Source organism: Erithacus rubecula, assembly GCF_903797595.1.
Source record: "Erithacus rubecula genome assembly, chromosome: 18".
NCBI lineage: Eukaryota > Metazoa > Chordata > Aves > Passeriformes > Muscicapidae > Erithacus > Erithacus rubecula.
Genome location: NC_136670.1, coordinates 12484043 through 12495408, shown reverse-complemented (window position 1 = coordinate 12495408; position 11366 = coordinate 12484043). Strand labels below are relative to the sequence as shown.

Genomic DNA, 11366 nt, shown 5'->3' with positions numbered 1-11366 from the left:
GCATCCCCAGCATCCCGAGGGGGGCTCGGGGGGGTCCGGGCCGGGCTGCCCGCCCACCCTGCGCGGCCGCGGAAGGAAGGAGGGAAGGAGTGGCTTGGGGCTGCGCGCTCCCTCCTGAGTGGCTGCCGGCCGCGGCGCCCGAGCCATCCCTGGGGAGGAGTTAGGATAATCCTATTGCCATTAAGGGCGTCTGGGCAGGGAAAAAAAAAACCCGAGTGACCATAAGCGAGTTGGGTTAGTCCGTGAGCTGCCTTCATGCCTGCCAACTGAGCTCCGAACGGGGGGCCGCTGCTCTTCCCCAGCGCCGGCGTGGATTTACCGCCCGTGGCGGGGGCCGAGCTGTTCTCTCCGCGGCACCGCGCACCTGGTCCGGACGCTGGACGCCATGTTGTGGAAACTAGCAGATAATGTCAAGTACGAAGAGGACTGCGAGGTGAGAGGCTGCGGGGAGGGGACGGGGGTGTCCCTGCGTGGGGTCCGCAGCCCCCCGGGCCGCGCTGCTGCCAGCCCGGCCGCGCCGGGGAGCGCCCGCTCTCCCCGCCCCAAGAGCCCGCTTTGCGTTCGTTCTTTTTCCTTCGGAGGAGCGAATTTTTATTTTCGTTTTTTTTTTTTTTTCTTTTCTTTTTTTTTTTTTTTTTTTTTTTTTTTTTTGTATTTTACATTTTTTTGTATTTTTTTTTTCTTTACCGAATCTTTCGAACTCTCGAATTAAATGCGCCCCAGCCGGGAGAAGCGAGCTAGCATCCCGCATGGAGCAGCGCCGTGCGGGAGCGGGGATCCCGGAGCTGCGGGGATCCCGGAGCGCACTGCACCGGGCGGGATGCGCAGGGCCCGGCAGGTAGCAGGGCTGAGCCGGGCAGGGAGAACCCTTCCTTCCCACGTTTATCCTCGCCGGGAGCAGCTCCTGCCCGCCGCGAGGTGCTCCCGGGTTTTGATCTCTCCGAACTCGTCTGTGTCCCCAGTGCCCCCCCGGCTCCGCCTGCTCGGCTCCTACAGATTAGCTGCAGTCCCCTCTTCACGCTCCATTGGGACCCCATTCACCTCTTATTAACTAGCCCTGTTATTTTAATGACCGTGAAGCCAGAAGCTGCCAAATCCCTGGATCAGCTCAATGTAGACATTTCAGCTTTGAGTGCTGAGATTGGAGATCGGGGAGAAGCAGCGGTGGCGCGGCTGGAGGCAGCAGCGCGGTCCCTCCCGTCGGGCACAGCCGGGAGCCCGGCCCTGGCGCCCCTCGGGGGGGAAGGATGCGAATACCGGGGTTCCCCATCGCTCCAAGGGCTCTGTAGCCCCCCGGCCCCGCCGTCTCCTCCCCAGCCGAGGCAGCGATGCGGAAACGCGGCTGCGTCTCTGATTTGAATTTTTCTGATTTTAATGATGTTTCTGCTGACTCGCACAAGCGGGAGAAGGGTTGGTCGGGTGTAGTTGCGATGCGGAGAGCAGCGAGAACTGGTTTGTAACCTCTTCTCTGGGAGCGGGGCTGATTTCTTCCGCCGAGTGCCTTAAAAACACCAAACTCCGCGCAGGAGCGGGGCGGCTCCCGCTCTCCTTTCTCCTTCCCTAGTGCCACCACCCTCTGTCGCTGTGTCCCCCGACCCCTCTGACGGCCACCCCGCTGTCCCCCACCCCCGTATGCTTTGCAGGACCGGCACGATGGCAGCAGCAACGGGAACCCGCGGCTGCCGCACCTCTCCGCCGTCAGCCAGCACCTGTACAGCCCGGCGCCGCCGCTCTCGCACTCGGGCGCCTCCGACTTCCAGCCGCCCTACTTCCCTCCCCCGTACCAGCCGCTGCCTTACTCCCAGTCCAGCGACCCCTACTCGCACCTCGGCGACCCTTTTTTCCATCAACCCTCTGCACCAGCCGCCGCCGCCGCCGCCCAGCCAGCAGCAGAGCGCTTGGCCGAACCGGCAGAGCCAGGAGCCGGCGGCGCTGGCCCCGCACGGCCGCCCCGGGCTGGTGCCGCACCTCTCGGCGCTGGAGAGCGGCTCTGCCGCCAGCCGCAGGGAGACTTTCCGCCGCTCCGAGCTGCTGCTGCCCCACGGGCACGGGCTGGACGCCTCGGCGCTGGCCGATAACCTGGGCCTGCACGATATGGCCCATCAGATGGAGGAGGTGCAGGTAAGGAGCACCCGGACCCTCCCTCGGTGATGCCCCGTCTCTTTCTGCACATCCCATCCCCTTCTGCACGTCCCATCCCCTTCTGCACATCCCATTCCCTTCTGCACATCCCATCCCCGTCCGTGCGGAGAAATCCTCATTTTCTGCCCCTCAGGATGCGGGTCCGCGGGGAGGGGGTGAGTTTTTCTCTCTCAGTTCGTCCAGGTGCGAAACTTTCTCCCCCTTTCTCTTTCCAGAATGTGGAAGACCAACACTTACTAATGCATGACCAGACAGTCATTAGAAAAGGTCAGTAAGGTGGCACCGCACTTCTACTTTCCCTTGTCAATAGTTAAAAGTTTAATGACGCACCGGTGAAGTGACGCCCTATTATTTTTATAGAGACCGATCCTTTGGGATCGGGAGGGCTGAGGAGTTTTTATTCCACTCTCTGTCGCTGGATTTTTCTAAAGGTGGTGGAGGGGACAAAATGCCCTGGGGTGTGAGACTCCTCCGTGGACACCACTGTCTTGTTCTTGTGTTATGGCTTTAATCGAAACCACGACTTTGAACTGATTTTAATCTTTCCTGATATACGTGTGTGTAAAGTAACACGGGGCTTTTCCTTTGTTTGTTTGGGTTTTTTTTTTTTGTTGCTTCTAGAACTCGAAGGCAGTTTTATTTTTTAACTTTTTTTTTTTTTGGCCAACTTTTTTTTTTCAACTTCTTTATGAGACTTGAGAAAAGACTGAGTTCGCTGGCAGAAGACTGTTTGGCTTTATCTTAATCGAAATTGGTTTGTAGCTGAGATTTTGAGGAAGGAGGAAGACGTATTGACTCAATTTACAGTAATTTCGGGGTTTTTTTCCCCTTGCTTTTGTTTTTAAACAAATTTGTGCTTAAAAAAAAAAAAAAATCACAAGTTTCCTCTGAAGACTTCAAACAAATACCTAACTGAGGAAAAGCAGAAGTGTGTGTCAGAGCGCTGATTGCTGCCTTTAGCTCATGGGAGAATAATTTCGCTGTCAGATGCACCACTGACAAATCTTCCCCCTCCGGGAGCGGGGCCGACCTCGGCTCTTTAACCCTTTCACCAGCAGCGCTGGGTGAACTGGGCGGATTCGGGAAAAGCTGGATCTGTGGTTTGCTCCTTCCAAAGCCTTTGTTGGCCCTCCTCACCTAAAGGCTGAAGCTCTTAACGAGGAGCAGCTCCTTACTTTCGGTTCTCCCCTGGGCTGCGTCCCTCCCTGTGGTGCTGCTGTCTGGTAGGAATTTGTTGGGATTAAATTCCAAAGGCGGTTTCTTAAATCTGCGTGTGCGAGGTGGAAGATGAAGCCCAGCAGGAGCTGGGAGGTTTCTCCCTGCCCTGGCTTGGGAAGAGTTTTGGCAGTAGCTGGAGGATGCTGATTTGGAGTCTGTTGTTGTACTGAGTTTTTATGAGCACGGTTTCTGCTGCTGCAGAGGTGTGCTGGGGTTTGTGTCTCTTGAAAAGCATTTTTGGTTGTGTTCAGCAGCTCCTTGCACTGCAGTGACAAAATCCAGCTGGTCAGGAATAATTTTGGGGCCTTTTGGGTCTCTGTGCTGCAGATAGATGCTGGTGACAGGAGCCAGTGGAGTGAGCATTTAACACCAAACAAAATCCTCTCCCCCGTGTTGTTTTTATAACTTTGCCACTTCCTATTTATTTTTCCCCTTGTATAAAATACCTGCTTTCCCTCCTCTGCTTGCAGGTCCTATCTCCCTAACGAAAAACAGCGCTCTGAGCCTGCCCTGCCAGAAGGATGGATTAATTGGGGTGGTGATTAACCCCAACGAGGTGTTCTGCTCCGTGCCAGGGCGGCTCTCCCTGCTCAGCTCCACCTCCAAGTACAAAGTGACGGTGGCAGAGGTGCAGAGGCGGCTCTCGCCCCCGGAGTGCCTCAACGCCTCCCTGCTGGGAGGAGTCCTGCGAAGGTGGGAGGGAGGGAGGGAGGGAGGGATGGATGGATGGAGGGATGATGGATGGAGGGATGGATGGATGGATGAAGGGATGGATGGATGGATGGATGGATGGATGGAGGGATGGATGGATGGATGGAGGGATGGATGGATGGATGGATGGATGGATGGATGGATGGATGGATGGATGGATGGATGGATGGATGGATGGATGGAGGGAGGGAGGGATGGATGGAAGAGGGATGGATGGATGGAGGAGGGATGATGGATGGAGGGAGGGATGGATGGAGGAGGGATGATGGATGGAGGGAGGGATGGATGGATGGATCTCCTCCCTGCCTGCTGTTTGTATTCCCCTTGTTTTGCTGAGCAGCCACTGAGCCTTTTAGCGAGTTCCTGATTTTTGAGCAGCCCCACGACGCTGAATCCTAATAGGCTTTGGAAATAAAACTTCTTTGCACTTCTGCTGCCTCTGGAGAAGTGCTATTCACAGCTCTGACAGCAATTCTCATTCTCTGCTCAGGGCTGGGGTTTTGTCACAAAACCAGCACATGGAGCTGTCTCTGATCCCCAAGACCCTGTGGAATGATTTTTTATTAAATCTCTTGGTCCTGATTAATCATTACAAGGACATTTTCTACATCCTTTTTTGTATACACTTCATTTGGCTTGTGATCATTCTACAGCTGTTGGTTTCAGTGATGCAGTCTGAAATATTTTGATTTTGACCTGCTGTGTTTCATCCTGGCTGGTTTGAAGCAGAGCATTTAAAAAGTAGGTCACTTGAAAAGAGCCTGTTTTTTATCTTCTCCCCACCCCAGTAGAACCCTATTGAATGTCAGTAACTGGAATTTCTCATCTTAAAAAGAAGTGTTCCCTGAAGATAAATAAGGCCATTTTTTTTTCTCTTTAATTACAGAGCCAAATCTAAAAATGGTGGCAGATCATTAAGGGAAAAACTGGATAAAATTGGCTTGAATCTTCCTGCTGGCAGAAGGAAAGCTGCAAATGTGACACTATTGACATCTTTGGTGGAAGGTCAGTCCTGAGTGTGTCTTAAAAATAAACTTTCTCCCCTTGTGCACAGCTTTTATCCTCTTGGCAGAGCATGGAAAGGTTAGAAAGTCCCTGAAAGTGATATGAGGTTTATTTGTTTGTTTTAAAGTGAGCATGGTGGGGATGCTGCAGCACCTAAGAAAGGGCTGTGCTGCTTTTGGGGGGCTCTTCTCTCCCTTGTGAGCCCTGCTCACACAAACCCAGCCCCTGCTCCTCTTCCTTGCCAGGATTCTGGCAGGGATGCAGAATTCCTCTGTCCAGTCTGTCTCTCCAGGGTTATTTTGGCTTTTACAAGGGTGAGGCAGGGAAGGCAAAAGGGCTGAAACTCCTCACTTCAGTGGGTTTGGTTCCTTGTTGGGAAACTTTGGTTCAGCTGACTGCAGTCCTGCCCTACCTCAGCGGTGTCCTCAGAAGCTTTGCTAATAAACAAGCTTATAAAGTGAGATTTATAGCTTTGGACTTCCTGCTAGGAAACTGGAGCCCCTTTAATGTGTGCCATGCTCTGTGGACCCTCTGTCAGTGCAGCTGACCTGAGGGGTGTGTGTGTACATGTACATGTGTGGTTTGCATTTGCTGTTCCTGTTTCAAACAGCTCCTGGTAGTGGCACAATTTAATAGGAATAAAAGCAGCAACTGGAATGAAAAGAGTGAGAAATGATCTAACAATACCTTCCTGCTGTTTATAATGCTGCAACTTGCATTTAAAAGCTTGCCTTGGAAGTTTTAAAGAGCTGATGTGTGCACATGCACACAGGCACATTGCCCTGGTCACACCAATCTCTCTTATTTTGAGCCTGATCAAATTGTTTTAATGAAAAAGGAGTGGTTTGGTTATATACCTTGCAGTGTGGCTTTCTGTGTGAAAATTCTTATGAAAAAAAGCATACTAAACTGAAAACTTTTATTACAGTGTGGGATTTAGTTGGCAGATATTTTTAAATATCAGTGGACAATTTGATCTTGACTGAATTAAGTTTTTTGCTGTGCAGATTCCAGTTATTCTGGATAGAGGCAGGAAATTTTCCTTCTAGTATAAAAGCAAGAGAATTCTTTTTTTGTACCAGCCACCCTGTAAATCTCTTTTTTTTTTCTCGATACAAAATTAGAAAGAAATCCATCAATTAAAAAAATGCTAGTGAGTGCTAGAACGGTGTCCCTTTCCAAAACTCCACAAAACCACATCATTTTTTCCTTAATTTCCCTGACTTCCTTACAATAAATGATATTATACAATTTACCAAGCCCATCCTTTCACCCACCAGGTGAAGCTGTGCATCTTGCTCGTGACTTTGGCTACGTGTGTGAGACAGAATTTCCTTCCAAAGCAGTGGCTGAGTATTTAACCAGACCACACATGGGCCGCAACGAAATGGCAAACAGGAAGAACATGCTTCTTGCTGCAAAGTAAGTTTTCAGCTTGGTTTTTTATTTCTTTTCTTCTTTTTCAATGTGTTTTTTGCCTGACTGTGACTGGGGGATAGTTTGGTAGATTTTTGTGTGTAATTTTAATTAGGAAGATGAAGCAATTCTTTCTGTTTGGGTTTTGGTTTGAATTCAGCTATGGCAGCAGTTTTATTTTAGGCTGAACCAATAATAAGGGTAACAATCCTGTAGGTAACTAAAGCAGTTTGGATTAGTTGTGCTCAACTACAGTAAAAACTTGAGGAAAAGTCCTGCACCAGGACAGCTCTAAGGAAAACAGGTGTGACAGGGATGGGAATGTGAAGTGTCAGAAGGGGAGCTCAGCCCTGTGTCCTCTCAGCTGCCCTTGGCAGCAGCAGCTCCTGAATTTCCCTTGGGACTCAGAGGAGCAGGAGCTGCTGGAGAGTCCCTTTTCCCTGTTCTGGCTGAAGATTTTCATGGTTCCCTGGAAGCATCCTCTGTAGGTGTGGAAAGTCCCTGTGCTTAAACAAATCCCTGTTGCAAACTCAGTGAAGGGGAAGGAAGGGGGAAGGAGAAGAGCTTTGCTCTGGCTGCTCTGCAGACACCTTGTACCTGGAATAAACCCTGTCCTGAGCAGCTCCCTGGGAGGAAAGACCTTCAGCTTATCTAAAACTGCTGTTTGGAGTGCTCAGCTTTCCCCTTTCCCCTGCTGAGTTCCTCTCAGCTTTAACAGAGCTTCAGTTTGTGATTTCTTGTGCTCTGAGATGTTTTCTGGGGTTGATGTAATTCCATGTTTTTGACAGCACCCTGGCTGTGCAGAGGAGCTGAGAAAAACCTGCCTAAACTGCTGAGAAAATTTCCCTTTGTGCTCACATCAGGTGTGCAAAACACTCCTGGTGTTGAATCCATCCAACCTTCCTTTAAAAGAGATCTTCTTTCACATGAATAGATCTCTTAAAAATTTAGAAATTTAGAAATCTACTCTGCCTTGCCTATAGTTTAAACATTATACTGATTTTTCCTGAGCACTCCCCTTGTTCCTGAGTGTTTTCCTTGTTGGCATTGTTACTGGCAGTAATAAAAACCCTCTGGAAGATGTTTGTGACTGAGAAATTCTGATAAAGTGATGATTCTGTTAAGATTGCTCAGCTCCTGGGAAATCCCTTCAAGGGGACAGATTTACAAGCAGCAAGCAACATATGCTGGAGCATTATTAAGCACTCATGTTTTGCCAGGCATATGTGTTAGTGTTTGCAGGATCAGGGCCTCGGTCTCCCTATTTATACATGGAATATACACAACTAAATTAAATTTCTTCAGCTGCTCCAGCCTTTCTGATCCACTCAGCTGCAGCTGGGGAAGTTCTCAGAGAAACCAGCCCTGAATTCCCACTCCAAATCTGGAGCAAATGATGCAGAGCCAGAGGTGCAGAGATTGTTTGCAGAGTGTTTTTTTTTTTCTGATGGGGATGCAACAGAAGGTTTGTCAGGAAGTGGTGCTAATATAACAAACAGAAATCTAGAAATTTAATCTGGTTTGATGATGCTAACGGGTTCGGTTGGGGTTTTTTTTTGCTTTAATTTTTACACACCGAATTTCTCGTAGCTGCCGCGCCAACGCCAAATATTCGATGTGATTTCCCTTTCTTTGCGCCTTGCAGGCAGATCTGTAAGGAATTCACAGACCTCCTGACTCAGGACAGAACTCCCCTGGGAAACACGAGACCCAGCCCCATCCTGGAGCCTGGCATCCAGGGCTGCTTGACTCATTTCAGCCTGATCACACACGGCTTCGGCAGCGCTGCCATCTGCGCTGCCATGACCTCGGTGCAGAACTACCTGAACGAGGCGCTCAAAATCGCAGACAAATCCTACATCAGCGACCAGAGCCCCGCAGAGAGCAACAAAAGCCTGGACAAAATGGACAAGCACAGGAAATGAAAGCAAAACCAGACTTTGCCCTTCCTCCTACACACAGATCTTCTTGCCAGGGGGAGCGTAGAAATTCGGATTTTTTTTTTTTTTTTTTTTTAAAGAGAAAAAAGGGGGAAAAAGGGAGAAAAAAAAAAAAAAAATCCCATTCAGGATCTTCACTCCGTGAGACAAGTCTTGCTAAAAGCTGCAGTTTCCCTGTTGGTGGAAGCAATTCCCTGAAGATAAGTACTTGGGACAAGTGTGTTGAATCCTTTGCTGTAAAAGTGGTGCTATAAAGGGGGGGGGGGGTTTGATGGAATTATACAGAGATTTATTTAGATTTCTTTTCCCACATCTCAGTATCTCGTGGGTGACCAGCTTCATGTGTAGTTTTTAAGAGCCAGATGATTTTTAGGTGGAAGCCTGTTTTATTCTCTGATACAATTTCAGGGGCTCACAACAGTAACAATAAAGCAGTATTAAACAATGGCATAGAGATTTATGTACATTAAAAGTTTTTTATAAACATCTGAAAATAGTAAGGTTATTCTGTGGGCTTTTTTTTTTTAATCTGTTTAGTTCTTTTTTTTTTTGTTCTCTTTTATTTTGTTTTCTTTTTTTCCTTTATTTTTCAGATTAACATAGGAGAGTACTAAAATATTACTAGATTTAAAATGGCATTTGACATGCTTATTTTTTACAGACATATTCAGGCTTTTAAAAACTGCAACAATGTTGGCTGCAGTTTATATTGTCTTGGTATTTTTTTAACGAGGTCTAGTTCAAAATGAAAATACTTTTAGAAAATTCACTTTCTGTGTCTAAGGATATTGCAGCTTTATTCACATATTTATATTGTCTTGTTTTTAAATTTGGGGGGCAAACTTGAAAGAATAGGCACATAACTTTTTTTTTTTTTTTTTTTTTTTTTTTTTTTGCCTACAAAGGCCAAAAAATACTTCCAGGGAGGCTTTATGTGTATTAAGGGAAGCAGTGTGTTGAATGTAAATATTTATTTATGTGTAATTTAATCGGATTTGTAAATAATGGTCAACTTTTTAATACTTTTTTTTATAAATGGGTTTCAAATTTTAATTTTGGTATGTATTTCAAAGGTAATGGGTAAGCTAAACATATCTTTAGGTTTCTGCACAGGTATGTTATACAGGGTATTTAAGACTTTTTTTTTTTTTTTTTTTTAAATCTCAATTCTTGCCACTGAAGATTAGATTTAATCTGAGGTGTTTGTTCACAAAGCAATAATTTTGTGCATCATTCACCTGGTAATAACTGAGTAGACATGCAAAAAAAAAAAACAAAACAAACCAACTGAGTGTGTGAGTTAGTGTGTATGTGAATAATGGAAGTTCTGAGCTATCTTCACATATTTGTAAATGTTCCCACTATAATTCTGATGTATATGATAACCATATAATAAAAGTATTCTGGCTAGAAGCATGGAATGTTTTGTTAACTGAGAGCAGCTCTGTTTTCTTTCTCTGCTGGGGGAGTGTGGGGTGAGTAGCACTAGAGGACTTTATGTATTGAGTCATAATTGCAGCACTTTGTTCGGATTAGCAGAACAGAAAGATGAAGCTGTTTGCCAGTAAAACTAATGGTTTCAATTAAACACGTTCTGTATCTCCAAGAATCTTTCTTTTCTTTTTTTTTTTTTTTTTTTTTTTCCCCTCCTTAAGATGATCTTGCTCAAAACACAAACTCTGCCAGGCTGCCTCTCAATAAAACCCAATTCCCACCAGCTTTGTGTGCTGCTCAATCTGCCTGTACTGCAATAATCTGTCTCCAAATATTCACCAAAAAAATGGGGTGTGGAATTTGAGAGGTCCCCTATCTGATTTTGGCCGAATTTTCCTGATTTGAGGAGATTTATGTCTTTCAGAAAGTCCTCAAAGTTCTTTGTGCTGTTGAGGCAGGAACTGGGATTTTTGGTGTCTCAGATGCAAAATAGCCAAACTAACCTTCCTGGAGAGAAATTTGGCTTTTTTATCCAAGTGCTTTCTGAGAAAGGAACCTAAATCTGGGCTTGAGTGTGTCCCTGACCCTGCAAGATCTGATCAGTCCTGGAGGAAGCAGATTTTCTTAGAGATGTGTAAAAGAGGCAAAATGTACCATTTCTGAACACCCTGCTTACAAATCAATTTTTGTGTTCTCATCTCCCCCTTCAGAGGATAAAGGAAAACCACTGGAGGTGTGCAGGGAGAAGAAAGGGAAGCACAAAGAAAGGAATGAGCAGTGAACTGGGAGAAAAAGCTGGTTTTGAGTTGCAATCCAGTCCCCTTCTCTCCTAAAGAGGTGTGAAATTCCAGCCTTTGCATTTGTTAGACTCATTGTAGCGTTTCAGAAATGAGCATTTTGGACCATCTGTAGGCACAGGCACAGCCAGGACACATGATGACTAACAGAACTTCTGAAAAACACAAACAAGCTGCCCTTCTGAAGGGTATTTTTATGGATTTTAAATATATTTGTACACAGAAATCTGCTGGGCACGGTGAGAGTTTAGAGAATTCAATGCTACAATTCTGTTCCTTTTTTTCCTCTTTCTGCTGTTGGGTTGCTTACCCAGCATATATAGGAAGATATTTGAGCTACCAGACAATGGAATCTTGCTTTTCTTTTTATTTTTATTTTTAATTTTTTTTTTATTAATGCACAAAACCAGGCAGTGAAATAATTGCCCCTTGGGATAGGAAATAAGGATGTTTCCATTTATTCCTGCATGCATTCAAGCAAAGCCAGTCAATTGTCTAATGTACTGACTGGAGTTCTATTCATATGTGTGGAACATTAGAAATGTGCAGTTTCCATTACCTTAGAGCTTTTCTTTGCTGTATATTTGAGCTGGGATATTCTTTTGAAGCTCAACCATCTCCTAAGCTGTGCCAGCACCATGAAACAACAGCAAAGTCTTCTGTCCCATCCCCTGAAAAGTTAAATTTGTCTCACCCCCAAGTT

General features: G+C 46.5%; 1 protein-coding gene across 1 annotated transcript; it reads left to right on the top strand.

Annotated features, from left to right (window-relative positions):
• Positions 1–238: 238 nt before the first annotated feature.
• On the top strand, positions 239–8425 carry TFAP2C (transcription factor AP-2 gamma). The gene is given in 8 exon segments (XM_079321919.1): positions 239–433; positions 1644–1840; positions 1842–2121; positions 2358–2409; positions 3831–4053; positions 4958–5076; positions 6357–6498; positions 8138–8425. Coding segments are annotated over 8 exon segments (1341 nt in total). The 5' UTR covers positions 239–385; the 3' UTR covers positions 8418–8425.
• Positions 8426–11366: the final 2941 nt, after the last annotated feature.